At 45.4% G+C, this 27,703-nt stretch overlaps 1 protein-coding gene and 1 non-coding gene across 4 annotated transcripts in view; both read left to right on the forward strand.

Annotated features, from left to right (window-relative positions):
* Positions 1-27,703, forward strand: part of LOC129831864 (unconventional myosin-XVIIIa-like) — a 190,239-nt gene that overhangs the window by 112,861 nt on the left and 49,675 nt on the right. For all 3 annotated transcript variants that reach the window (XM_055895376.1, XM_055895377.1, XM_055895378.1), the window contains 15 exons: positions 958-1,100; positions 1,190-1,290; positions 1,458-1,521; positions 1,670-1,814; positions 8,983-9,156; positions 9,617-9,707; positions 10,101-10,293; positions 10,582-10,668; positions 12,337-12,638; positions 12,846-13,032; positions 15,457-15,664; positions 15,793-15,902; positions 17,911-17,976; positions 21,265-21,393; positions 27,459-27,602. In XM_055895376.1, the coding sequence (XP_055751351.1) occupies positions 958-1,100; positions 1,190-1,290; positions 1,458-1,521; positions 1,670-1,814; positions 8,983-9,156; positions 9,617-9,707; positions 10,101-10,293; positions 10,582-10,668; positions 12,337-12,638; positions 12,846-13,032; positions 15,457-15,664; positions 15,793-15,902; positions 17,911-17,976; positions 21,265-21,393; positions 27,459-27,602 (2,144 nt within the window). The remainder of the gene's footprint in view (positions 1-957; positions 1,101-1,189; positions 1,291-1,457; positions 1,522-1,669; positions 1,815-8,982; positions 9,157-9,616; positions 9,708-10,100; positions 10,294-10,581; positions 10,669-12,336; positions 12,639-12,845; positions 13,033-15,456; positions 15,665-15,792; positions 15,903-17,910; positions 17,977-21,264; positions 21,394-27,458; positions 27,603-27,703) is intronic.
* Positions 2,265-2,338, forward strand: trnaa-ugc (transfer RNA alanine (anticodon UGC)). Its single transcript has one exon. It is a non-coding gene; the product is annotated as a tRNA-Ala (tRNA).

The raw sequence follows: 27,703 nt of genomic DNA on the forward strand, positions 1-27,703 counted from the left end.
CTCAGCTTCTCCTGGTTAGCTGTAATGGGCTAATGAGAGCTCCATAACCCAGCCACTACTAGACTTGACTGTTAAACACGGGAGCTGCTATGGGAGGTGCAGTAGGCTATATAAGTTTCACATACCTACTTTTACATTTACATTTTAGTCATTTAGCAGACGCTCTTATCCAGAGCTACATACAGGAGCAATTAGGATTAAGTGAGTCTGACTGGTAGCCCTACTCTCTGACTGATGAGGGGTTCCTGCTCAGTTTGATCATTAGGGTTAAGTGAGTCTGACTGGTAGCCCTACTCTCTGACTGATGAGGGGTTCCTGCTCAGTTTGATCATTAGGGTTAAGTGAGTCTGACTGGTAGCCCTACTCTCTGACTGATGAGGGGTTCCTGCTCAGTTTGATCATTAGGGTTAAGTGAGTCTGACTGGTAGCCCTACTCTCTGACTGATGAGGGGTTCCTGCTCAGTTTGATCATTAGGGTTAAGTGAGTCTGACTGGTAGCCCTACTCTCTGACTGATGAGGGGTTCCTGCTCAGTTTGATCATTAGGATTAAGTGAGTCTGACTGGTAGCCCTACTCTCTGACTGATGAGGGGTTCCTGCTCAGTTTGATCATTAGGGTTAAGTGAGTCTGACTGGTAGCCCTACTCTCTGACTGATGAGGGGTTCCTGCTCAGTTTGATCATTAGGATTAAGTGAGTCTGACTGGTAGCCCTACTCTCTGACTGATGAGGGGTTCCTGCTCAGTTTGATGTCGAAAGAGGGAAAGGAGCTCCACTAAGGGAATAATTGACAAAGCCTAACTGACATGACATGATTATCAAAGATGGTAGTCTAATCCCCTCACCAGTGGAACAGTATTGAATGTGAAATCCCAAAACACTGACATGATATTGGAAATGAATACAGCTTTCCACTAATTGTACTCTGTCCCCCTCTCTCCCTCCCTCGGTCTGTGCAGGGGAGAAGTGGCAGGCAGTATATACCATCCTGGAAGCATTTGGAAACAGCTCCACCTCCATGAACACCAACGCTAGCCGCTTCTCTCAGATTGTCTCTCTGGACTTCGACCAGGCTGGCCAGGTGGCCTCCGCATCCATACAGGTAGGCAGTATCACGCACACACACGGCATGGACACTGACACACGCACACACACATATTGATATCTTGGTGTCCTTTTCCTGTACCTCAGACCATGCTGCTTGAGAAGCTGAGAGTGACCAAACGGCCGGAGACTGAGTCCACCTTCAACATCTTCTACTACATGATGTCCGGAGCTGACAGCACTCTCAGGTGAGCCCTCTAAACCCTCTCAATTGGGATTGAATTGAGGTGAGTGGTTGCAGTCCATTGTAGAAGCTTAGTCTTGTGTATATAATCTTGTTCTCATGTTAACCTTGTGGTGTAAACTAGCTATTTACTGTCATTTGAACCTGTTCATTTCCTCTGTTTCCTCTCAGAACGGAGCTGCACTTTAACCACTTTGCAGAGAACAGCGCCTTCGAAATTGTGCCTCAGTCTAAAGTAAAATGCTGTTATTATGCTCTTATTATAATGTGTATTATATGTCATTTTCTGAATTGTGTGTGTGTGTGTGTGTGTGTGTGTGTGTAGGACAACTGGAAAACTGTCTTAACTGTGTCCTTCATCCATCCCTCCCCTCTCTCTGTAGCTGGAGGACAAACAGAAGTCGTCTCAGCAGTTCACCAAGTTGCAGGCAGCCATGAAGGTGTTGGGCATCTCAGTGGAGGAGCAGAGGGCTCTGTGGCTCATCCTGGGGGCCATCTACCACCTGGGGGCCGCAGGGGCCACCAAAGGTAAGGACCCCTAGCTCTGTCCTACTCACTATAGGATCTCTAGGGGGGTAGAGTGGATGCACTTTATCAACTTCCCCAGAGTCAGATAAACTCATGGATACCATGTTTATGTCTCAGCGTGTGGTTTGAAGAAAGTTGTTTACTAGCACTAGACTTCCAGTCATTGCACTAATGCTAGTTAGCTAAACTACCTCTAACTTCCTTCATACTGAACACAGAGACATTAACATGGTATCCACACGTTCATCTGACTTTGGGGAAGTAGATAAAGGGCCTCATTTCCAAAATCCCGAAGTATCCCTTTAAATGTTTGGAGGAGGAGGTGGCGGAAGAGGAGGCAGGGGCAGGAGGGCAAGAGGCAGAGGGAGGGGCAGGAGGCAGGAGGCAGGGGCAGCTTTGTTGTGTCCGCTCAGTGTTTGCTGCTCCCAACAGGGATCTCTTAGAAAGTTTGCCCCGTGTGGCTCAGTTGGTAGAGCATGGCGCTTGCAACGCCAGGGTCGTGGGTTCGATTCCCACGGGGGGCCAGTACAAAAAAAGTATGAATGTATGTACTTGTAAGTCGCTCTGGATAAGAGCGTCTGCTAAATGACTTAAATGTAAAAATAAAATGTTTTCAGTGATACATAAAAAACAATATAACTATGCATGTATGTATGTACTGTATGTACTGTATGTACTGTCTGTACTGTCTGTGCTGCCTGTACTGTATGCATGCATGTACTGTATGCATGTATGTACTGTATGTATGTACTGTCTGTGCTGCCTGTACTGTATGCATGTATGTACTGTATGCATGCATGTCTTGTATGCATGCATGTACTGTATGCATATACTGTATGCATGTACTGTATGCATGTATGTATGTACTGTATGTATGTACTGTATGCATGTATGTATGTACTGTATGTACTATATGCATGCAGGTATTGTATGCATGTATGTACTGTATGTATGTACTGTATGTGTATAGGCTATGAGTCCTTTACTGTAAGGCCATTCATGCATTGCATTGAAAAAACACACAGAAGTGCCGTGATCAAAATCTAAATTATAGTGTGTGTGTGTTATTTCCCAGAGATAAGGAATAAATACTCAAATGAAGCGCGATGGCATCGTAAATTACATTTGCTTCTCATCCATGAGTGGTTTAATTAAATAATGAGTTGGAAGATATGAACAGGCCACATGCCGAGCCATTCATTAGGCCTCCGAGAGAGGAGCGCTAACTTTGTTCTCTCGCTGCGCACAAAGGAGGCTGGGAAAAGTTCTTTGTAGTTGTTTAATTTATAAAACTGTTGGAGTGTTGAATGTGTGCACACATTTCTCTTATGTTAATAAAGACAGATATAATAGCTGTGTCTCTGTGCTGCTAGGCTAGAGAATGTTTATTCATGCTCTCTGATATTGCCTCCCCCGCAGTCACAGACCTAGATGAATGTGGTAATGAACTTTTTAGAATCATTAGGCTCCAGACTGCCTTGTCTCCATGGACATGTGTGTGTGTGTGTGTGTGTGTGTGTGTGTGTGTGTGTGTGTGTGTGTGTGTGTGTGTGTGTGTGTGTGTGTGTGTGTGTGTGTGTGTGTGTGTGTGTGCTGCTTGTCTTTCATATACACAGGGCTGCAGCAGGGTTTTGAGTTGGGTGGAATCATGAAGCTGCGGGGGGTGGGCTGGGGCTAGACCAGTCTCATGTCAACAACAGTTGCCACGATTGCACTCGATCACACATTCTGTCATGTCCCTACTGTCTGGGAGGCCCCGGTACACATTCTGTCATGTCCCTACTGTCTGGGAGGCCCCGGTACCAATTCTGTCATGTCCCTACTGTCTGGGAGACCCGGTACACATTCTGTCATGTCCCTACTGTCTGTTCACTCAAACTCTCTTACTCTTTTATTCTCACTCTGAATTCAATTTAAAGGGCTTTATTGGCATGGGAAGCATACAACAAGTGAAATAGATAATTAACAACAGTTAACATTACACCCACAAAAGTTTCAGAGGAATAGAGACATTTCCTTGATTTTGGGTCAGTCACAGTGGTCAGGTATTCTGCAACTGTGTACTCTCTGTTTAGGCCCAAATAGCATTCTAGTTTGCTCAGTTTTTTAGGTAAATTATTTTCAATGTGTTAAGTAATTATCTTTATGTTTTCTCATGATTTGGTTGGTTATAATTGTGTTGCTGTTGCTGTCCAGGGGCTCTGTGGGGTCTGTTTGGGTTTGTGAACAGAGCCCCAGGACCAGCTTGCTTAGGGGTGTTACGGCTGATTTCCTCCTCTTCGTCTGAAGAGTTCTTGCTGCTCCTGTCTGGCGGACGGCTCTGGCTGCTCCTGTCTGGCGGACGGCTCTAGCGACTTGGGACAGATGGGCAGCTCTGACGGCTCGGGACAGACGGGCAGCTCTGACGGCTCGGGACAGACGGACAGCTCTGACGGCTCGGGACAGACGGACAGCTCTGACGGCTCGGGATAGACGGACAGCTCTGACGGCTCGGGACAGACGGGCAGCTCTGACGGCTCGGGACAGACGGGCGGCTCAGACAGCGCTGGGCAGGCAGGCAGCTCAGACAGCGCTGGGCAGGCAGGCAGTTCAGACAGCGCTGGGCAGGCAGGCAGCTCAGACAGCGCTGGGCAGCTCAGGCAGCGCTGGACAGGCAGGCAGCTCAGACAGCGCTGGGCAGACGGGTACACCTGTAGGGAGGAGACGGAGAGACAGCCTGGTGGGGGGGCTGCCACCGGAGGACTGGTACGTGGAGGTGGCACCGGATATACCGGACCGTGAAGGAGTACACGCGCTCTTGAGCACCGAGCCTGCCCAACCTTACCAGGTTGAATGGTCCCCGTAGCCCTGCCAGTGCGGCGAAGTGGAATAGCCCGCACTGGGCTATGCTGGCGAACCGGGGACACCATTTGTAAGGCTGGTGCCATGTACGCCGGCCCGAGGAGACGCACTGGAGACCAGATGCGTTGGGCCGGCTTCATGACACCCGGCTTGATGCTCAACCTAGCCCTACCAGTGCGGCGAGGTGGAATAGCCCGCACTGGGCTAAGCACGCGTACTGGTGACACCGTGCGCTCCACCGCATAACACGGTGTCTTACCAGTACGACGCCCTCTCACTCCACGGTAAGCACGGGGAGTTGGCTCAGGTCTCCTATCCGGCTTTGCCACACTCCGCGTGTCCCCCCCCCCAAGAAGTTTTTGGGTCTGACTCTCGGGCTCCCAACCGCGTCACCGCGCTGCCTCCTCATACCAGCGCCTCTCTGCCTTCGCTGCTTCCAACTCCGCCTTGGGACGGCGATATTCCCCTGGCTGAACCCAGGGTCCCTTGCCGTCCAGGATCTCCTCCCAAGTACAGGAGTCCTGTGTCTGTTTCTGCTGCTGCTGTCGCTGCCCTTTTCCACTCTGCTTGGTCCTTTGTTGGTGGGTGTTTCTGTTACGGCTGATTTCCTCCTCTTCGTCTGAAGAGGAGGTGTAGGGATCGGACCAAGATGCAGAGTGGAAAGTGTCCATGTTTTATTATCAAATAAACTGAACACTACACGAAACAAAATAACAAAAGAGAATCTAACCGACAAACAGTCCCGTGTGGCACAACTACTGACACGAAAAACAAACACCCACAAAACACACGTGAAACCCAGGCTGCCTAAGTATGATTCTCAATCAGGGACAACGATTGACAGCTGCCTCTGATTGAGAATCATACCAGGCTGAACACAAAATCCCAACATAGAAAATCACACATAGACAACCCACCCAACTCACGCCCTGACCAACTAAATAAATACACAACAAGGGAAAACAGGTCAGGAACGTGACAAGGGGACTCTTCTCCAGGTTCATTTTTCTGTAGGTGATGGCTTTGTTATGGAAGGTTTTGTACTCGGTTCCTTTTAGGTGGTTGTAGAATTTAACGGCTCTTTTCTGGATTTTGATAATTAGCTGGTATCGGCCTAATTCTGCTCTGCATGCATTATTTGATGTTTTAAGTTGTACACAGAGGAAGTTTTTGCAGAATTCTGCAGGCAGTCTCAATTAGGCATTTGTCCCATTTTGTGAATTCTTGGTTGGTGAGCAAACCCCAGACCTCACAATTATAAAGGGCAATGGGTTCTATAACTGATTCAAGTATTTTTTGCCAGATCCTAATTGGGATGTCGAATTTTATGGTCCTTTTGATTGCATAGAATGCCCTTCTTGCCTTGTCTCTCAGATCTTTCACAGCTTTGTGGAAGTTACCTGTGGCGCTGATGTTTAGGCCGAGGTATGTATAGTTTTTGTGTGCACTAGGGCAACGGTGTCTAGGTAGAATTGGTATTTGTGGTCCTGGCAACTGGACCTTTTTTGGAACACAATTATTTTTTCTTACAGAGATTTACTGTCAGAGCCCAGGTCTGACAGAATCTGTGCAGAAGATCTAGGTGCTGCTGTAGGCCCTCCTTGGTTGGTGACAGAAGCACCAGATCATCAGCAAACAGTAGACGTTTGACTTTAGGTTCTAGTAGCATGAGACCGGCTGCTGCAGACTGTTCTAGTGCCCTCGGCAATTTGTTGATATACACTGTATATGTTGAAGAGGGTGGGGCTCAAGCTGCATCCCTGTCTCATCCCATGGCCCTATGGAGAGAAATGTGTGTTTGTCAGTTTTAACTGCACACTTGTTGTTTATTTTCTCTCACTCACTCACTCACTCACTCACTCACTCACTCACTCACTCACACACACACACACACACACACACACACACACACACACACACACACACACACTGCTCCTACTAGTACTATACTACTACTAATATTACTAATTTTACTGCTACTACTACGTTACTACTACTAGGTTAATGCTACGACTACTATTACTGCAACTACTATGTTACTGCTACTACTACTGCGTTAATTTTACTACTGCTATGTTAATGCTACTACTAGAACTACTAGTGTTACTACTACTACTGTTACTACTACTACTACTACTACTTGCTCTCATCAGCTGATTGGTTCCACAGCAGGGGTTGTTCCTACCAGCAGAGGGCAGTGTGTACATGCTTCTCTCCATGGCATGATGCTGTTGTCTGATCAACGCTATGAGAACTAAAGGATTAGCCTCCACCCATCTATTTGACACTTCACTGCTATAATGTCCTCTTTTCCATACCTGTTAGAAGGGTTTGAAAGAAACGTTTCTCCCTACCTCTCTACCGAGGTGATTTTAACCATCCTCCCTGTGTTCCTTGGTCCCTTAGCACAATTGGCTCTTGACCACAAGGGTGGCAAACGCCAGTGTATTTTGGACTGCAGGATTTTGTTCCAGCCCAGCACCAACACCTGAGAAAACTAGTCACGGTCTAATTTGAAGATCATGATTAGTAGATGTATGTGTGTTAGACCTGGGTTTTAACAAACTGCAGCTCTCCAGGACCAGAGCAGGTATCTCCTCCTCTGAGCATGCCCATGGTATCTTCACTCACATGGTTCTCCTGCCTGCAACTCAGAGCATGGATGGTGTTAGTTTTATAATATGCACTTAGTGTACAAATCATTAAGGACACCTTCCTAATATTGAGTTGCACCCTCCCCTTTTGCCCTTAGAACAGCCTCAATTCATCGGGGCATGGTCTCCACAAGGTGCCCTTTGGGTGATAGACCATTCTTGATACACACGGGAAACTGTTGAGCGTGAAAAACCCAGCAACGTTGCAGTTCTTGACACAAACCAGTGTGCCTGGCACCTACTACCATATCCCGTTCAAAGGCACTTAAATATTTTGTCTTGTCCATTCACCCTCTGAATGGCACACATACACAATCCATGTCTCAATTGTCTCAAGGCTTAAAAATCCTTCTTTAACCTGATTCCTCCCCTTCATCTACACTGATGTGAAGTGGATTTAACAAGTGACATCAATAAGGGATCATAGCTTTCACCTGGTTGGTCTATTTCATAGAAAGAGCAGGTGTCCTTAATGTTTTGTAACTCAGTGTATGATAACATGTCTGTTCTCCAGTGATACATATAAATTGTTAATACATGAACTGTGTTTCTAACCTTCTCTCGCTACTTGCATGTTTGCATGCTGCACCCTTTACATGTAGAGGCCGACGAAGGTAATGGAACAAACAACATTAAACCAAGCTCTTCTTTCGTTTTAACTTAGTCTTGTTGATATGTCGTCTTTCTTAATGTCTTTATCATTCTACCCAGACGTTCTGTCTTGAGCATTTGTATTATTTTCTTTCTCTCTCGCTCTCCCTCACTCTCCCTCGCTCTCCCTCGCTCTACCTCACTCTCCCTCTCTCTCTTTCTCCCTCTCTCCCCCTCTCTCTCTCTCTTTCTCTCTCTCTCCCTTACTCTCTCTCTCTCTTTCTCTCGCTCTCTCTCTCACTTTCTCTCTCTTTCTCTCTCTTTCTTTCTCTCTCTCTCTCTCTCTTTCTCTCTCTCACTCTCTCTCTTCCTTTGCCTCATGAATCAGAACTTTGTTGTCCTTTAAAGCTCTCTGTCTGATGTCTCTCCATGTCGCCTACTTCCAATTCCACAGCACTGTTATTATTATTCAGACCCAATCCAAAAGCAAAGCTTGTTCATTTGAACCTGTTTGGTTCCCGCCCCCCCCCCTCCCCAACCCACAGGGGAACTTACTTTCTAGTTGTTTGTGTCAGAACATTGTTTTGATTCTCTATGTTCTAACTGTCTCTCTAGTCTAGAATGTTTTTCTTGGACTCTGTGGCAGAGTGTTGTTTGATGAGAGGTTAGAGGCGACCATATTGCCTGAGTCGCTGTGTCTCTGTAGCTTTGAAAGCTCTCCAGAAAACAGTGGGGGTGATCCGCCACACGAAGCCAGTAACATGGGATGACGGAGAGTTGTTGTAAAACCAGCTAACAGTGCTTAGCAGTCTAGTCTTGGGGTTGTTCAGTTCAATCCTTCTCTTTGAGCCAAGGTGGTTATTCCAGTCTACCAGTCTAGGTAGAGGAGGCCTCAAAGCTCAAAAGATGGAGTTGTTTGTTAGCGTTTATTAATGTAGCTTTATTGGGATAGAAAAACACTATGCCCCAACCAACTTCGTGTTTAGCATTGAGCTACATACAGTATGGAAGAGATCATTGAGTTAATTCTAATAGCCAGTGATTAGGGGTTCTGACTTGTGTATGCTGTCCCTGGTCCCCAGCTGGCCGTAAGCAGTTTGCCCGTCATGAGTGGGCCCAGAAGGCAGCCTACCTGCTGGGCTGCACCCTGGAGGAGCTCTCCTCTTCCATCTTCAAGCACCAGGTCAAGGGTGCCCTGCAGAGGTCCACCTCCTTCCGCGGGGGGCCCGACGAGGCCGGGGCAGGAGACAGCTCAGGTAAGGGACCTTCAGAGACCACCAGTCTCCAATATGAAGTTGAATTAAATAAATAGAGTAGAATAACATACTAAAGACTATGCGTGTGCTTTTTAACTCACAACTCCTTTTCTCCCCTGTCTCTCTCTCAATTCAAGGGGCTTTATTGGCATGGGAAACATATGTTTACATTGCCAAAGCAAGTGATATAGGTGGAAAAAAATTAAAATTATGAACAGTAAACATTACACTCACAAAAGTTCCAAAGGAATAGAGACATTTCAAATGTCATATTATGGCTATATACAGTGTTGTAACGATGTGCAAATAGTTAAAGTACAAAAGGGAAAATAAATAAACACATATTTGTCTCTCTCTCGCTCTCTCTCTTTCTCTCTCTCCCTCCCTCCCACTCTCTCCCTCCCACTCTCTCCCTCCCTCCCTCTCTCTCCCTCTCTCTTTCTCCCTCCCTCTCCGTCAGTCTCTAAGATCACAGCCCTGGATTGTCTGGAGGCCATGGCTTCAGGCCTGTACTCAGAGCTCTTCACCCTCGTTATCTCCCTCGTTAACAGGTCTGTCAGCTCATCTCTCTTTTGTCCTCTTTCTTATATTTCTTACTTTACCATCATTTATTTACAATATTGCTCTCTTTGAATGGCTCTTATTCCCATCCTTTTTCTTCGTCTTTCTCTCCATTTTCCTCTCTCTCTGTTTTTTTTCTCTCTCGCTCTTTCTCTCTCTGTCTCTTGCTCTCTCTCTCCCTCTCTCTCTCTCTCCCTCTCTCTGTCCTCTTTCTCTCTCTCTCTCTCTCATTCTTTCTCTCTCTCTCTCTCTCTCTCTCTCTCTCTCTCTCTCTCTCTCTCTCTCTCTCTCTCTCTCTCTCTCTCTCTCTCTCTCTCTCTCTCGCTCTTTCTCTCTCTCTCTCGCTCTCTCTGTGTGTTCTCACCCTTTGTATCATGTGTCAGAGCTCTGAAGTCCAGTCAGCACTCTCTGTGCTCTCTGCTCATCGTGGACACACCGGGTTTCCAGAACCCTCGCATGGCCAAGCGCCAGCGCGGTGCCACCTTCGAGGAGCTGTGCCACAACTACGCCCAGGAACGCCTGCAGACCCTGTTCCACGAACGCACCTTTGTACAGGAGCTGGAAAGATATAAGGAGGTGCAGAGATATACAGAGATGTACAGCACTAACAAATACCTTCACCATTACATAGTAGAAGTATTCTTACTAACAGGATACCAATGATTTGGTATTTTTAAACTTCCCTGAAGAATAAAATCATAATCGTCATTAACATACCTGTATTGTTTTAGTATGAAAATAACATAGAACGTCAGATTGAGCTTTTTTAATTGTAATGTCATTGCCTATAGACTCTTACATAAGAGGATCTCTGAAAATCACTGACTCCAATCACACCTAACCAACCCCTCTGTTCCCATCTAGGAAAACATAGAGCTTGCATTAGATGACATAGGGTCCAGTACCTCAATGTCAGTAGCAGCTATAGACCAAGCATCAACCCAAGCGCTGGTAAGAAGAATCTATCTGTGCCTCTTTTGCATGTACAGTATCAGGAGTGGACTTTATCTTGGATTTCATCATGTTGTGAGCGTCAAGTTAAACACAGTCCTTACTCTCTCTCTTCTTTGCCAATGATAGGGCTCCCCTAATTCAAGTAGAATCTTGAACTTTTTGACTCAGACAAATGACTGTGTGTACCATGTCAGGCTTATTACCTCCATCCAATTCACTTGGCTTTTTTGGGGGGGGGAGAATTCATCCCACATCAAAGATATTAATTTCAGTCAAGTTTGATTCCTTTCCCCTTGATTTGTTGAAAAACGTTTTCAGTCAGGGTTGGCTTCTCAGAGCAAAGCTATCCAATTCAGTTTATTTATGAGACGACTGCATGGCACACGCTCTTAACAGAAATGCGAAAGTGACATTAACAAGAATTAGATCAAAAGGGAATGAGGATGGGGTCACACAGGAATTGATTGAAAAGTTGAGACGAAAGTAAATAACTTTGTTTGTTTGTGTGTGTGCGGTTTGCATGTGTGTGTTTGTGTGTGTATGTGTCAGTGAATGAGTGCACAAGGGCATGCATGGCCAAACACGGCTATAAGTCAGACAAACAAACGCTATTGAACCAGCGCCATACTTATTGGAAACCAGCTCACACTCCTAGAAAAAGACATCATGAAAAGATCAACAGAGCTATAGACCTAGATGAGGAGCGCCTGACAAAATGCTATATTACAATCCAAGTAATATCCACACGTCATCCACCTCCAGCCTACAGTACCAAATACTGTAAGGGAATAGGATTGTTCTGAATAAGAGAGGATCTTATTTGTCATGTCTCTCTGAAAAGGATGTGAGATTTACCTGACTTGGCAATGAATTAGTTGACTTCTACTACAGAAACCAACTCAGTGAAACAGATCTGCACTGCTTCTAGCAGTGAAATAATTCAATTGGCAAATCATTTAAAAGGCTTTAGCTTCAGTAGGTTGTGGTGGTGAAGATACCCTGCCTGCACCTCCCTCCATCCACAGAGAGTCTACACTCTCACATTAATAACACCATTCATTATCAAAGTGGACTGTCAGAGAGCAAGGTTTCTAAATGCTTCACTGCCCAGGAGTGGATTTTAATAGCAGCTCTAGAATGAGGAAGCAAAGACTCTTCTCTCTTATAGCTTCTTATTTACCGAAACTTTAGGATTGCCTTTACAAAATGACTTGTTTTGTTCAGAGATGTTGAATCATATTAGGTTGTTTGAACACTGTGCTGGTGCATAATGAGAAGTTTCTACAAGTGTCACAGCTAAGCAGGTGTAATGTTATGGCAACACTGGGCCAGGGATAAAGGCCACGTTGGGACATTTAAACCATGAGTAAAAAAAGAGGAGAGTAGGTTGCTTTATTGGTTTTGGAGAGTGTTGCTGTGTATGGAGTTAAGTGTCGTGATTGGATGGATGAGAGGAGCTGTGGATGACTGGTGGAGTGGAGATGGGTGAGCGTCTCTGTTGTGGCCTAATTTGTGTGTCTGAGGTGCTTGTGAAAGCTGCACCTGCGTGTTGGCCTCAGCTGTGGACCTAAGCTTTCTGCACAGCTGATTCAGTTGTGTTTGTGTTAGACTCAAGTGATAGATCCCCACCTCTCTAACCTGTGTGTGTTCTTGCGATGGTCCCAGGTGCGCACCCTGGCGAGGACAGATGAAGCTCGTGGTCTGCTGTGGCTGATGGAGGAGGAGGCTGTGCAGCCAGGGGGCTCTGAGGACACTCTGCTGGAGAGACTCTTCAGCTACTATGGCCCTGACCAGGGGGACAAGAAGGGACACGCCCTGCTCCTGAAGAGCGACAAGCCACATCACTTCCTGTTGGGCCACAGCCACGGGACAGACTGGGTGGAGTACGATGCTCAGGGTTGGCTGAGCCACGCCAGGCAGAACCCCGCCTCCCAGAATGCTGCCACTCTGCTGCAGGACTCGCAGAAGTACACATTTAATTCACTGATTGTTCTCCATAGTAGCACTTTACAAAGAAAATATACTGACCTCTTTGTCTCTCTTGCTCTCGCTCTCTCCTCTCACTCTCACTCTCTCACACACACACACACACACACACACACACACACACACACACACACACACACACACACACACACACACACACACACACACACACACACACACACACACAGGAAGAACATCAGCAGTCTGTTCTCTAGTCGTAGTGGAGGGCCCACAGTGCTGTCTGGCTCCATCGCAGGGCTAGAGGGGGGATCTCAGCTGGCCCTCCGCAGAGCCACTAGCATGAGGAAGACCTTCACCACCGGCATGGCCGCTGTCAAGAAGAGGAGCATCTGTATCCAGATCAAACTGCAAGTGGTGAGTTGGGTGGTTTCTCCCTACCCAAGGCCTACCTCTGCTTCGTCTTTGAGAGGGTTTAGGCTAGAGGTCGACCGATTATGATTTTTCAACGCCGATACCGATTATTGGAGGGCCAAAAAAGCTGATCCCGATTAATCGGCCGATTTAAAAAAAAATATATATAAAAAAATGGATTTGTAATAATGACAATTACAACAATACAATGAACACTTATTTTAACTTAATATAATACATCAATAAAATCAATTTAGCCTCAAATAAATAATGAAACATGTTCAATTTGGTTTAAATAATGCAAAAACAAAGTGTTGGAGAAGAAAGTAAAAGTGCAATATGTGCCATGTAAGAAAGCTAACGTTTAAGTTCTTTGCTCAGAACATGAGAACATATGAAAGCTGGTGGTTCCTTTTAACATGAGTCTTCTATATTCCCAGGTAAGAAGTTTTAGGTTGTAGTTATTATAGGAATTATAGGACTATTTCTCTCTCTACCATTTGTATTTCATATACCTTTGACTATTTGATGTTCTTATAGGCACTTTAGTATTACCAGTGTAACAGTATAGCTTCCGTCCCTCTCCTCGCCCCTACCTGGGCTTGAACCAGGAACACATCGACAACAGCCAACCTCGAAGCAGCGTTATCCATCGCTCCTCAAAAGCCGCGGCCCTTGCAGAGCAAGGGGAACAACTACTCCAAGTCTCAGAGCGAGTGATGTTTGAGACGCTATTAGCGCGCACCCCGCTAACTAGCTAGCCATTTCACATCGGTTACACCAGCCTAATCTCGGGAGTTGATAGGCTTGAAGTCATAAACAGCTCAATGCTTGAAGCATTGCGAAGAGCTGCTGGCAAAACGCACGAAAGTGCTGTTTGAATGAATGTTTACGAGCCTGCTGCTGCCTACCACCGCTCAGTCAGACTGCTCTATCAAATCATAGACTTAATTATAACATAATAACACACAGAAATATGAGCCTTAGGTCATTAATATGGTTGAATCCGGAAACTAACATCTCGAAAACAAAACGTTTATTCTTTCAGTGAAATACGGAACCATTCCGTATTTTATCTAACGGGTGGCATCCCTAAGTCTAAATATTCCTGTTACATTGCACAACCTCAATGTTATGTCATAATTCCGTAAAATTCTGGCAAATTAGTTCGTAAAGAGCCAGGCGGCCCAAACGGTTGCATATTTTAACATGAGTCTTCTATATTCCCAGGTAAGAAGTTTTAGGTTGTAGTTATCATATGAATTATAGGACTATTTCTCTCTCTGCGTGCAATGAACGCAAAAGAAGTGACACAATTTCACCTGGTTAATATTGCCTGCTAACCTGTATTTCTTTTAGCTAAATATGCAGGTTTAAAAATATATATTTTTCTGTGTATTGATTTTAAGAAAGGCATTGATGTTTATGGTTAGGTACAGTCGTGCAACGATTGTTCTGTTTTCGCAAATGCGCTTTTGTTAAATCATCCCCCGTTTTGCGAAGTTGGCTGTCATTGTTAAGAAGAAATAGTCTTCACACAGTTCGCAACGAGCCAGGCGGCCCAAACTGCTGCATATACCCTGACTCTGTTGCAAGAGAAGTGACACAATTTTCATAGTTAAAATAAATTCATGTTAGCAGGCAATATTAACAAAATATGCAGGTTTAAAAAATATATACTTGTGTATTGATTTTAAGAAAGGCATTGATGTTTATGGTTAGGTACACGTTGGAGCAACGACAGTCCTGTTTCGCGAATGCGCACCTAATCGATTATATGCAACGCAGGACACGCTAGATAAACTAGTAATATCACCAACCATGTGTAGTTAACTAGTGATTATGATTGATTGATTGATTGTTTTTTATAAGATAAGTTTAATGCTAGCTAGCAACTTACCTTGGCTTACTGCATTCGCGTAACAGGCAGGCTCCTCGTGGAGTGCAATGTAAAGCAGGTGGTTAGAGCGTTGGACTAGTTAACCGTAAGGTTGCAAGATTGAATCCCCGAGCTGACAAGGTAAAAATCTGTCGTTCTGCCCCTGAACAAGACAGTTAACCCACCGTTCCTAGGCCGTCATTGAAAATAAGAATGTGTTCTTAACTGACTTGCCTAGTTAAATAAAGGTGTAAAAAAAATGTAAAAATATATTTAAAACATTTGGCCAAATCGGTGTCCAAAAATACAGATTTCCGATTGTTAAGAAAACTTGAAATCGGCCCTAATTAATCGGCCATTCCGATTAATCGGTCGACCTCTAGTTTAGGCCCAAGTTGCTCTTAAGAACTTTGTATGACAATTGTGTTATTCAAAGAAAACTATATTAACATGTATTTATACATGCAAATGTGTACAAAATGAAGTATTTGCCTTTGTTCTTGTGTGTGTGTGTTAATGCTTTAACTCCCTGCCCTCTGTCTCTCCAGGATGCTCTGCTGGACACAGTGCGCAGGTCCAGGGTTCACTTTGTCCACTGCCTGCTGCCCAAGGCAGACGCGGTGGGAGTTGGCATGGAGCCGCGCGTGGCCCACGGAGAGAGCTGCGACTCAGGCCTCATGCAGCTGGATGTGGGCCTCCTGAGGGCTCAGCTCCGTGGATCTAAGCTTATCGATGCCTTGCGCATCTACAGACAAGGTAAGACTGGACACCACTCAAGTCAAGCTAGGTCATGGGAGAGGGACATTTTCCCCCTTAATTCTGAACTGTATGAGAAATAAAAATGATTAGATAAATGTTGACTTTGTTTTGCCTTTTCCATAAAGGATACCCTGATCACATGGTGTTCTCCGAGTTCCGACGGCGCTTTGACGTGCTGGCGCCCCACCTGACCAAAAAGCATGGACTTCACTACATGGTCACAGACGAGAAGAGGGTGAGTGTCGAGGCGTTCCCTCCACGAATGATAATATAAAAGCCTCCCTCCTTTTCTCCCTCTTTTCTTTCCCTCCCTCCCCCATCCTAGATCTTCTCTTGTGTGTAATTAATTATGATTAGGTTGGCTGGCAGCATGCGGCTGGTGTGCTGATTAATTACGTGCCTCCTCTCTGTCCTCCCCTTCCATCTCTTCCTCCTCTCTCTGTCTTCAGTACCTACAGCTATTAGCATACCCTACCTACTCAGATGTGTGCTTAAAACTTCTGAATCCAGTAAACATATATTTTCAGATGTAGAAATATTAAATATGAACCGTTGTAGCTGGAAATGAAGAAATGATATAGACGTTCTCTTGGCTGAAATGTTATTTTTATTGTTGTGTAAGGAGGTTGTGTTTTTGAAGTAGAGCTGTTGAAGAGGTCCTCTCTGTCACAGCTAAAACATACAGTGAGCTATAGAAGAGTTAAAGAGGAAACCAGACTCCTTGGAGACATGCTTAGGAAGAATAGCCTGCTCAGAAATAATGAATGGACAAAAAGGTACTTCATTCTCTGGAGATAGACAGAGGGAGAGAGTGAGGAGAGACAGAAAGAAAGCAAGAGGGAGTAAGAGGTTTTCCCCTGCGTCAGCATCTTAGAAAATGTATTTTTATTTCCCAGAGAGAACTCAAACAGAGCCCTCTCTCTCAGAGCTAGAAGCCTGTCTGTCTCTTCATCTTAGCTTGGGCTGTATGGCTGCGTTACTGTTGCTGTGTTATTGTGGCTGAAGTGGCTTTATCCTCCACTGAGCCTGTTTACCTACCAGATCCAGTAGTCCTGCGGAGATCCTCTGCCAACAGTCCTTTAAGTAACTGTCCACTGTCCACTTTTAAACGTTCATATTATGTTAGCTCATACTCAAATAATGTGGTTGACTCATCCTATACTCGTATTTGTGGCCAAAGCATAAATTGGAGAGAAAATACTTCAAAAACCCCACCTCATAGAGACTTTAAAAATAAATGTCACGGCCATTGGAAAAATAGGACCAAGGTGCAGCGTGGTGAGCGTACATTTTCTCTTTATTTATAAAAATGACGCCGAACAAAACAACAAACACTACAAAAAACAAACCGTGAAGCTACAGGCTATGTGCCCTAAACAAAAGTCAACTTCCCACAAACACAGGTGGAAAAAAGAGCTACCTAAGTATGCTTCCCAATCAGAGACAACGATAGACAGCTGTCCCTGATTGAGAACCATACCCGGCCAAAACATAGAAATAGAAAATCATAGAAACACAAAACATAGAATGCCCACCCCAACTCACGCCCTGACCATACCAAAATAGAGACATAAAAAGGATCTCTAAGGTCAGGGCGTGACAATATTAAGCTTTCTCTTTCCTCAGCTAGGATGATGTCATCCTCCTGAGGAAGTTGAGCTGACCAATCAGTAGGCTACTTGTATGAATACTTTTAATGACCGGCATACACCCACAACATTCTGTTTTTGGGGTATGCCCACACCATTCCAATACAGAAAAGCTGCTTTTTAACGTATTTCATTAAAACATTTTTGGAAGGAAAACTATTTCACTCATATTGTAATTAATCACAGGTCATATTTCATAGAAATCTGGAAACACTGGACTTTGTTCAAGTTAGCTGAAGCCTCAAGGGGGAGGATGGGAGTTATCTTCCAACTTCACTTTGTAGTCGAACTTTAAAGACCCTCCTCCTCCTCCACCTCTCCTGAGACTGCTTTAAATACAGCCCATATTTAGACTGAATTGGAGGTTACAGATAGCTAGCTTGGTGCCGTAGTTGTAGCTGAGTTGTTTCGGTCTGCAGTCTCCTGTTGGATAGGCTGATGTTAGGGGAGTGTGCCTGTTGCTATGGTGCTGTGTGCAGTCCTTTGGGGCGAAGACAGAGGGATGCTGACTTTACGGGAGCACTGTCTGTCTGTTTGTCCATTTCTGTTGATCTCTTCATTGATCTATCTGTCCGTTTTATCGGTTTGTTTCAGGCTGTGGAGGAGCTGTTGGAGTCTCTGGACTTGGAAAACAGCAGTTACCACATGGGCCTGAGCAGGGTAAGTAACCCACACACACACACACACACACACACACACACACACACACACACACACACAGACAGACAGACAGACAGACAGACAGACAGACAGACAGACAGACAGACAGACAGACAGACAGACAGACAGACAGACAGACAGACAGACAGACAGACAGACAGACAGACAGACAGACAGACAGACAGACAGACAGACAGACAGACAGACAGACAGACAGACAGACAGACAGACAGACAGACAGACAGACAGACAGACAGACAGACAGACAGACAGACAGACAGACAGACAGACAGACAGACAGACAGACAGACAGACAGACAGACAGACAGACAGACAGACAGACAGACAGACAGACAGACAGACAGACAGACAGACAGACAGACAGACAGACAGACAGACAGACAGACAGACAGACAGACAGACAGACAGACAGACAGACAGACAGACAGACATTAACTAATAATGAACTATGTATGAGCCATTAATACATGCTTTGTAAAAGTGTTATGACTACAGGTGACACTATGACAATAGGTGTGAAGGCTTGGTACCGTCTAAATCAGGCCCTAGGTGTTCTGTCTCTGCCTGGGAGGGACAGCTGTTTACCCAGCATGCCCTTCTCTTTGGAATCATAGGTCTGTCGCTGTGGCACTGGTTCCTAGCTGCCGCTGGGTCCCTGGGCTGGCAGCCTTTGTCTGTTAGTTGGCGGTTGACAACCCCCCCTCCCACACACACACACACACACACACACACACACACACACTGATCAGGCTTGACTTTCAGTTGGGCCGGGGGAAGGTTGCTCCACAGTTCTTCTGCTTCAGAAAAAAAGATGTCTGGCTTTCTCTTTGTTGTTGTCCCTTCTGTTGCTCCCTGTAGCCATTGATTTTGGCAGGCGACTGCTCTCTTTGTTTGTGGCGCTTTGCCGTGGCGTGCCGATAACCCTCCACAAACACCAATCAGCACAGTGAGATTCAAACCTTTCAGATGCAAAAGAGTAAATCCAAAGGAAAGGACGGGCTGATGAATGGCTAATTAGCAGAGGAGGCTTTTTCAGAATGTCCATGGAATAGAGGACAGCGGGAAGTTTTGTTCTGAAGTAAACAGTAGGGAAAGTGTTTAGGGAAGTATTGTTCTGAAGTAAACAGTAGGGAAAGTGTTTAGGGAAGTATTGTTCTGAAGTAAACAGTAGGGAAAGTGTTTAGGGAAGTATTGTTCTGAAGTAAACATTAGGGAAAGTGTTTAGGGAAGTATTGTTCTGAAGTAAACAGTAGGGAAAGTGTTTAGGGAAGTATTGTTCTGAAGTAAACAGTAGGGAAAGTATGTTTAGGGAAGTATTGTTCTGAAGTAAACAGTAGGGAAAGTGTTTAGGGAAGTATTGTTCTGAAGTAAACAGTAGGAAAAGAATGTTTAGGGAAGTTTGACATTGGCAATGTGTGATTGTGTGTGTGTGTGTGTGTGTGTGTGTGTGTGTGTGTGTGTGTGTGTGTGTGTGTGTGTGTGTGTGTGTGTGTGTGTGTGTGTGTGTGTGTGTGTGTGTGTGTGTGTGTGTGTGTGTGTGTGTGTGTGTGTGTGTGTGTGTGCGCCTTTCCATCTCTCATCATGCTGAGAAAAACACCAAGCCCCAACTGAGCCACTGGAACGGCCCACGACCTCAGTCGACCTTTAGAGTTGCATTCAGAGACCACGAGGTCCAATATGTTCCTTCGTCCACGCTGACTGTCTTTGCTAGGCAGAAGCTCATCCCGCTATGGGGGAAGGCCTGTGTGACTAGGCCTTTAATGTGACACATCACACATCCCATTGGCGTTGCTCAGTGGTTGCATCACTAGCGGGTCGTGATGGTGGGCGAGAAAGTTACAGGCTCCTCGTTGTGATGTGATAGTGTGTCTGAGTAGAACACACAGTCTACTGCATAGGAATAGGCAAAGACAATGGGGGATACCTAGTCAGTTGCACAACTGAATGCATTCAACTGAAATGTGTCTTGCACAACCCAACCCCTCTGAATCGGAGAGGGAGGGGTCTGCCTTCATCACCATCCACGTCATCGGCACCCGGGAAACAGTTAGATGTGAGCATTATTAATGCAAGCATACCATGCAAGCTGTTGATTTGTTAACATGTCATTTTGGATCCATTTAACAGAATGCCCATACAGTGTGTGATAAATCCTCTACTACTGACAATAGAGTAAGCAAACTCAATCCGATGTTCTCTGGAGGTAAAGACAACCTCTCCAGTCGGAGTCGTTGCCCTACAGCAGAGAAGTGTGGGTGTGTTAGTGCTGTGTGGTTTCACCGCGCCCAGCCCACTCTCTGCATGTGCTATTGGCTTGACTATACACACACTTCCCTGAGAGCTGGGCTCTGAACTTTGATTGTCTGTGCTGGGTAAAGTGTTTTCTCTCATCCTGTGCCTCTGATAGAGGATAATAGGTTGTTAAGGGCCCTGGAGTACTGTGTTAGATCAGTCCTGATGTGTCATGATGCAATTTCTGCATAACACCACCACAGCTCTCGTCTTGAGGAGCCGCTTGGTGAAATCTGAACAAAACACTCTGTAGACGAACCATCTCAATTGTTTTCGAGTTGAAGAAAACACAGTGCCTCTGACTAACTGAAGATGACGGCTAAATCCAAGAGAAGTTTCTCAACAACTCTACCTGTCGTTTTAGTTTCCCCAGAAACGTCCTGTCTTTGTTATTTTCCTTACTGTAGCCGTGGCAGCCGCATGTGTTGCTAACACAAGGGAGTTTTAATGAGGATTTTGTGAAGTTAAGCATAGCTCTTCCACTAACACTACTAGCATGCTAATGCAATTCAGCAGCATTCAAAGAGTTTGATGAGCTCTCAGCTCTGGCCTGAGAAACTGTAGGGAAGTCCACCAGCAGCTCCCCACCCAATCTCCCAGAGCAGATCAGAAAATGGAAATGACTAAAGCGTTTGAGGTAATCCAACTAAATTTAAAGCCCCCAAAGTAAACGCCATTGAAATTCAAAGTAAACACAGGACTTGATGTAGTTGATATGCAATCCCTGAATCCTAGATGTATGGTTGAAGATCTTTAGGGGGATTCCAACTCCCATAATCATGGAAAAACAAATTAATGTAATTATTTGTTTGTATGCGTCAATGCCCCCAAATGAAAAAGTTTACGTTGTTTACGTTACTTCTTTTCCATAGTATTGTGCAACCTTGCACACACACATGCTCCCTGTCTGACTTCAATACAATTCACTTTCGTGTCATGATTAATCAGTATCTAACTGTCGCTTTCTCTCACCAGGTGTTCTTCAGAGCGGGGACCCTGGCCAAACTGGAGGAGCAGAGAGATGTCCAGACCAGACGCAACATCACCATGTTCCAGGCTGCCTGCAGAGGATACCTGGCCAGACAGGCTTTCAAGAAGAGGAAGGTGAGTGAGCGCTCTCAACCCAGTTCTTACCAGCCCAAAGCCCAGGTCAGATTAGATGGCGAAAGGAGCTAAACTGATCTTGGATCAGCAAAACGGACCGTTTCGTGCCCCTCGACCACGTCACACAGTGCGCTGTTGGTTCCTAATGCCTACACTTTCAAAGCCGATGCCTGTCGTTGTCCTTGAAGAGCTGTGTATCCCTTGCCAGTACAGAAAGTGCTTGTGTCAGGGTTGCTTTGCTGCTCTCTTTGTTCGCCGCCTCAGACAATGTCTTGGGAAAACTCTGAAAGGAACTGAAGCTTCCCATTCGATCATATGGTTATTTGTCCCCTACGACACGTTCTAATTTATCTTCCGTTATAGTGAAGTTAGTCAATGTGTTGTCATGAAAACCAAAGAGAAGATACGTGTGCTTCTTTCAGAGAGGAAGAGAATATTCCCATGGAAGCATTAGAATGAGTCTCCCTCTCTCTCTGCCCTCTTCTCTCGCTCTCTCTCTGCCCTCTTCTCTCGCTCTCTCTACCCTCTTCTCTTGCTCTCTCTCTACCCTCTTCTCTCGCTCTCTCTCTGCCCTCTTCTCTCGCTCTCTCTCTACCCTCTCTCTCTACCCTCTTCTCTCGCTCTCTCTCTACCCTCTTCTCTCGCTCTCTCTCTACCCTCTTCTCTCGCTCTCTCTCTACCCTCTTCTCTCGCTCTCTCTCTACCCTCTTCTCTCGCTCTCTCTCTACCCTCTTCTCTCGCTCTCTCTCTACCCTCTTCTCTCGCTCTCTCTCTACCCTCTTCTCTCGCTCTCTCTCTGCCCTCTTCTCTCGCTCTCTCTCTGCCTCGTATTAATGGCATGCTCTCGCGCCATTGCTAGCTCTGCCACCCACATCTGTGGGGCGGTTTAGCGGCTCACTAAATCAGAAGTTCATCAGAGCACAGTGTCATAAATCCATCCTGTCTCCGCTGGCCCCCGGCCCAGCAGATAGCCTTCCATCTGCTCCTCCTGTTCCTCTGGGACACACACACACACACACACCCCCACGTCACCTCAATCACAGCCTTATCGATTACCGCACCAGAACACACACACCTCGCCTTATTCCTTGCCATCTCAGTCTCTCCCTCCATTTTAGCATTCCTCTCTGTCTATCACTCTAACCTGACCTCTGATCTATGTAGGGGTGATGAGGCTCAAAAAGAAAAGGACTGACACATCTATAGTACAGGCTCTCTCCTTACCTATTTGAATAGTAATACCTTTATTTATACACGAGTGGTGGGGGAAACTAGAAGGCTGGTGTTTCTACAGGGTGAGATTATTATTGTAGACGCCTGTCATAATCCCTGGTCCAGTCATGAGGAATTAGAGAGAGACACGGCTGGGACAGAGCTGTGTGTGTGTTTGGCAGATGAAAACAGCCCACACACACCCTATAAGCCCCACCACACCAGAGTGAGCATGACGACCAGGGATATAACACCCTCCACTGAATGACTGGAACCACCGGTGGTGATCTATTTGGCTCTGTGTGTTGTCCTGTACTGTCCTGTGTTGTGTTTGTGTGGGTGGGTGCTTGTCTGTGTACGTGAAGGTGTGAGAGAGTGGTTTGTGTGAATTAATTGTGCAGTGGGCTTCTCTTTACTGCTCTGCCTGTTTCATTTGAGTGCTGCCTCTTTCTATAAGAAACACAAGTTGTTTATCCTGATTGTTTGTTTTGATTTAGGAACAGGATATTGATATTTTCCTTTGTTTGCGAAGTGTTTAGTTGTAAACGACTCCATTAAGAGTGATTGTCATTCCTCACAGTGTGACTGGCTGAGGGTCAGACTGGACTGGAGAGGGTTGTGTAATGCTGGGAGTTCTTCAAGGGTCCAAAAAGTTGGACCCGTTCTGAAATGGACTTGGGGCTTTCCCACCCAGACCCGATATGCATGAATATACACTGCTCAAAAAAATAAAGGGAACACTTAAACAACACAATGTAACTCCAAGTCAATCACACTTCTGTGAAATCAAACTGTCCACTTAGGAAGCAACACTGATTGACAATAAATTTCACATGCTGTTGTGCAAATGGAATAGGCAAAAGGTGGAAATTATAGGCAATTAGCAAGACACCCCCAAAAAAGGAGTGATTCTGTAGGTGGTGACCACAGACCACTTCTCAGTTCCTATGCATCCTGGCTGATGTTTTGGTCACTTTTGAATGCTGGCGGTGCTCTCACTCTAGTGGTAGCATGAGACGGAGTCTACAACCCACACAAGTGGCTCAGGTAGTGCAGTTCATCCAGGATGGCACATCAATGCGAGCTGTGGCAAGAAGGTTTGCTGTGTCTGTCAGCGTAGTGTCCAGAGCATGGAGGCGCTACCAGGAGACAGGCCAGTACATCAGGAGACGTGGAGGAGGCCGTAGGAGGGAAACAACCCAGCAGCAGGACCGCTACCTCCGCCTTTGTGCAAGGAGGTGCACTGCCAGCGCCCTGCAAAATGACCTCCAGCAGGCCACAAATGTCTACTGAGAGGTCCAGGGGCAGACAGGGAACAATATCACCACTACAAAGGCTTTTGTGAGCCAACGTTCTGCATTACAATGTGTTTCGGTGTACAGTACAGTATGCTACCCTCCAGCAGTTCTGAAAGTTACAGGACCATACCCTCCAGCAGTTCTGAAAGTTACAGGACCCTACCCTCCAGCAGTTCTGAAAGGTACAGGACCCTACCCTCCAGCAGTTCTGAAAGGTACAGGACCCTACCCTCCAGCAGTTCTGAAAGGTACAGGACCCTACCCTCCAGCAGTTCTGAAAGGTACAGGACCCTACCCTCCAGCAGTTCTGAAAGGTACAGTACAGGACCCTACCCTCCAGCAGTTCTGAAAGGTACAGTACAGGACACTACCCTCCAGCAGTTCTGAAAGGTACAGTACAGGACACTACCCTCCAGCAGTTCTGAAAGGTACAGTACAGGACACTACCCTCCAGCAGTTCTGAAAGGTACAGTACAGGACACTACCCTCCAGCAGTTCTGAAAGGTACAGTACAGGACACTACCCTCCAGCAGTTCTGAAAGGTACAGTACAGGACACTACCCTCCAGCAGTTCTGAAAGGTACAGTACAGGACACTACCCTCCAGCAGTTCTGAAAGGTACAGTACAGGACACTACCCTCCAGCAGTTCTGAAAGGTACAGTACAGGACACTACCCTCCAGCAGTTCTGAAAGGTACAGTACAGGACACTACCCTCCAGCAGTTCTGAAAGGTAGTTACAGTAAGGTTTAGTTCAATGTGTTTTTATTTGATCTGATTAACAGGAAGTTGAGGTTGTTTTATTTAAGTTGAACTCAACGATTTAAGTATCTATTTAAACACACAATGAAGACTTTGCACAATTCTAGCTAAGAAGCCAAGGCATGTTTTAGAGGAAAATACGTGTTGAGGAGAGTGGTAGTGGTAAATATTTGTGAGACGTGTGTCGTATCAAGGTACGCTGGTTTGATATTTACAGGAAAATATTCTGTATGTACAGCTAAGGAAGCAGACTCACACTTGATTACAAGGCAGTGCAGGGTGTTACATTTGAACCTTTGGCCCATATTTCTCAGAGACACAAGACACGACCATGAAAGTGTTGATTTCCTCGTCTGGACACTGACCTCCCCACTGCCCAAAAATCTATTAGTTTGTTTCTCTCTGTCTATTTGATTGCTCCGGGGGGCTCCCCGCACCTTGAAGTCCTCTCAGCCTGAGCCAAACCCTCACAGGGATTTGTTTTCAAAGCGCTTTGATGGAGAAGAGAGAGAGAGAGTGTTCCTTCTCTGAAACGGTGCTTCACCATGGGGGAATAGACGAATAGAAGGGATGCGGCACAGCGTTTGAAGCCCACAGCCTCCTCTCTCTTTGACATTCATGTGGATAGAACGAGTGACAGCATGGTGAAGATGGAGGAGCATGGGGGATTCCTCCTTTCAGCCAGTCGGCCCATAGTGTGTCTAATTAAATCGTTGCTTTAAGACAAAGCTTCTTCCTCGACTGGGAACAGGTGTGTGTCAGTGCATGCATGCGTTACATCTATGGCCTTGTGTGCTCAGCAAAGGCCATGTAGCTTCACAGACACTCAAAGGGAACTCTGTAAAGGAGACGCAGAAGGCAGAGTAAAAAGGAAGACCGAGACAAAGAAAGAGAAATGAATACATTCTGCTCCTGTGTTTCTCTAAGACCGTCAATACCTGTTTGACACAGACATATCTTCTTTCTAAAGGCTGCAAAACCTTATTCTAAATCCCTCTGGTGTTGTATATGAGCTCTCTGTATGGCTGAGGAACAGAAAGATCAACACTGACCCCCCCCCCCCCCCCTTATTGAGTCAACACATGATTTGTTAGACTTGTTTAGGTCTAAGCATGACAAACAGGCTTTAGAGAACATAACCTGCATGCCTGTTCAGTCAGTGACCATGATGGCCAAGCAACATTTATGTGCTCTCACGGCGTGACGAATAAGAATCGTGTTCTCCGTCATTGTGCTGTTCTAATTGGGTTGTGAGATAATGGGTGGTTTATTGGAGATGCCCATGTAGCGGGAGCATGTAGCTCCTCCTAATGCCTTTTTAACAAGGTAACAAAGTGGTATCGATGTTTGATTACATTTCTCTGAAGAGCTCTGTCTCAGCTCTTAAAGCAGTGAGAAGCCAGAAGAACTTTGGATTGTCTTGATTCTAGCTCGCCCAAATCGTCACACTTGATGCAAGTGTCTGTTATTGTGCTAGACAATGACACTAAGCAATGCCATTTTTTCTTTTCTTTATTTATCAAAAGTTACATATTTCATGCAAACAGCGCATTCGGAAAGTATTCAGACCCCTTCCCTTTTTCCACATTTTGGTACGTTACAGCCTTATTCTAAAATTGATTCAATAAAACATTTTCCTCATCAATCTACACACAATAATACCCCATTAAGACAAAACAAAAAAACAGGTTTGTAGAAATTTTTGCAAATGTATTACAAATTAAAAACAGAAAAAAACTATTTACATAAGTATTTAGAGCCTTTTCTATGAGACTCTAAATTGAGCTCAGGTGCATCCTGTTTCCATTGATCATCCTTGAGATGTTTCTACAACTTGATTGGAGTCCACCTGTGGTAAATTCAATTGATTGGACATGATTTGGAAAGGCACTCACCTTTCTATATAACAAAGTACAAAGAGATCCTTGATGAAAACCTGCTCCAGAGCGCTCAGGACCTCAGACTGGGGTGAAGGTTCAGCTTCCAACACGTCAAGGACACAGCCAAGACAATGCAGGAGTGGCTTCGGAACAAGTCCTTGAGTGGCCCAGCCAGAGCCCAGACTTAAACCCAACCTAACATCGCTGGAGAGACCTGAAAATACCTGTGCAGCGACGCTCCCCATCCAACCTGACAGAGCTTGAGAGGATTTGCATAGAAGAATGGGAGAAACTCTGAATGCTTATGTAAATGTGATATTTCCGTTTTTTATTTGTAATACATTTGCAAAAAATTCTAAAAACCTATTTTTGCTTTGTCATGGGGTATTGTAGAATGAGGGGGGAAAAACGATTCCATTCATTTTAGAATAAGGCTATAACGTAACAAAATGCAGAAAAATACAAGGGGTCTGAATACTTTCCGAATGCACTGTATTTGTGATGTGTGTGTGTGTGTGTGTGTGTATATATATATATATATATATATATATTAGAAATACTGTTGTTGGATGAATACTGTTCTCTTTGTACTTTGTTATATAGAAAGGTGAGTGCCTTTCCAACTGTTGTTGGATGAACACAATTATTTAATTCATTATTTAAACCAGACAGGTAAATGGAAAAGCGATTCTGATTTGCAATGACGACCTGGCCAGTTCTGTTGGCTGCAACGTAATAGTGTGATCAGATTGTTGACCCTGCCTTCCCCATCCTTTTAGTTTTCTATATATATATATTTCCATTTAAAAAACTTCAAGATTCCTACATGTTGGCAGACATAACACCAGACACAAACACCCACACACACAGGTTCCTTTGTTGTAAGTCCCTCTGCTCCTCTGCATGTGTTTCAGATCCAGGACCTGGCTATCCGCTGTATCCAGAAGAACATCAAGAAGAACAAGGGAGTGAAGGGCTGGCCCTGGTGGAAGGTGTTCACCACAGTACGCCCCCTTATAGAGGTCCAGCTCACAGAGGAGCAGATACGTGGCAAAGACGTGAGTACACAAACTATACACACCCTCCATCTACTGTTGATCAGCGGTGTAGTCATTACTCCAAACAGTTGCAAAATATTCAGTTTTGCAACAAAAAATAT

This window comes from Salvelinus fontinalis, chromosome 33 (assembly GCF_029448725.1).
Source record: "Salvelinus fontinalis isolate EN_2023a chromosome 33, ASM2944872v1, whole genome shotgun sequence".
NCBI lineage: Eukaryota > Metazoa > Chordata > Actinopteri > Salmoniformes > Salmonidae > Salvelinus > Salvelinus fontinalis.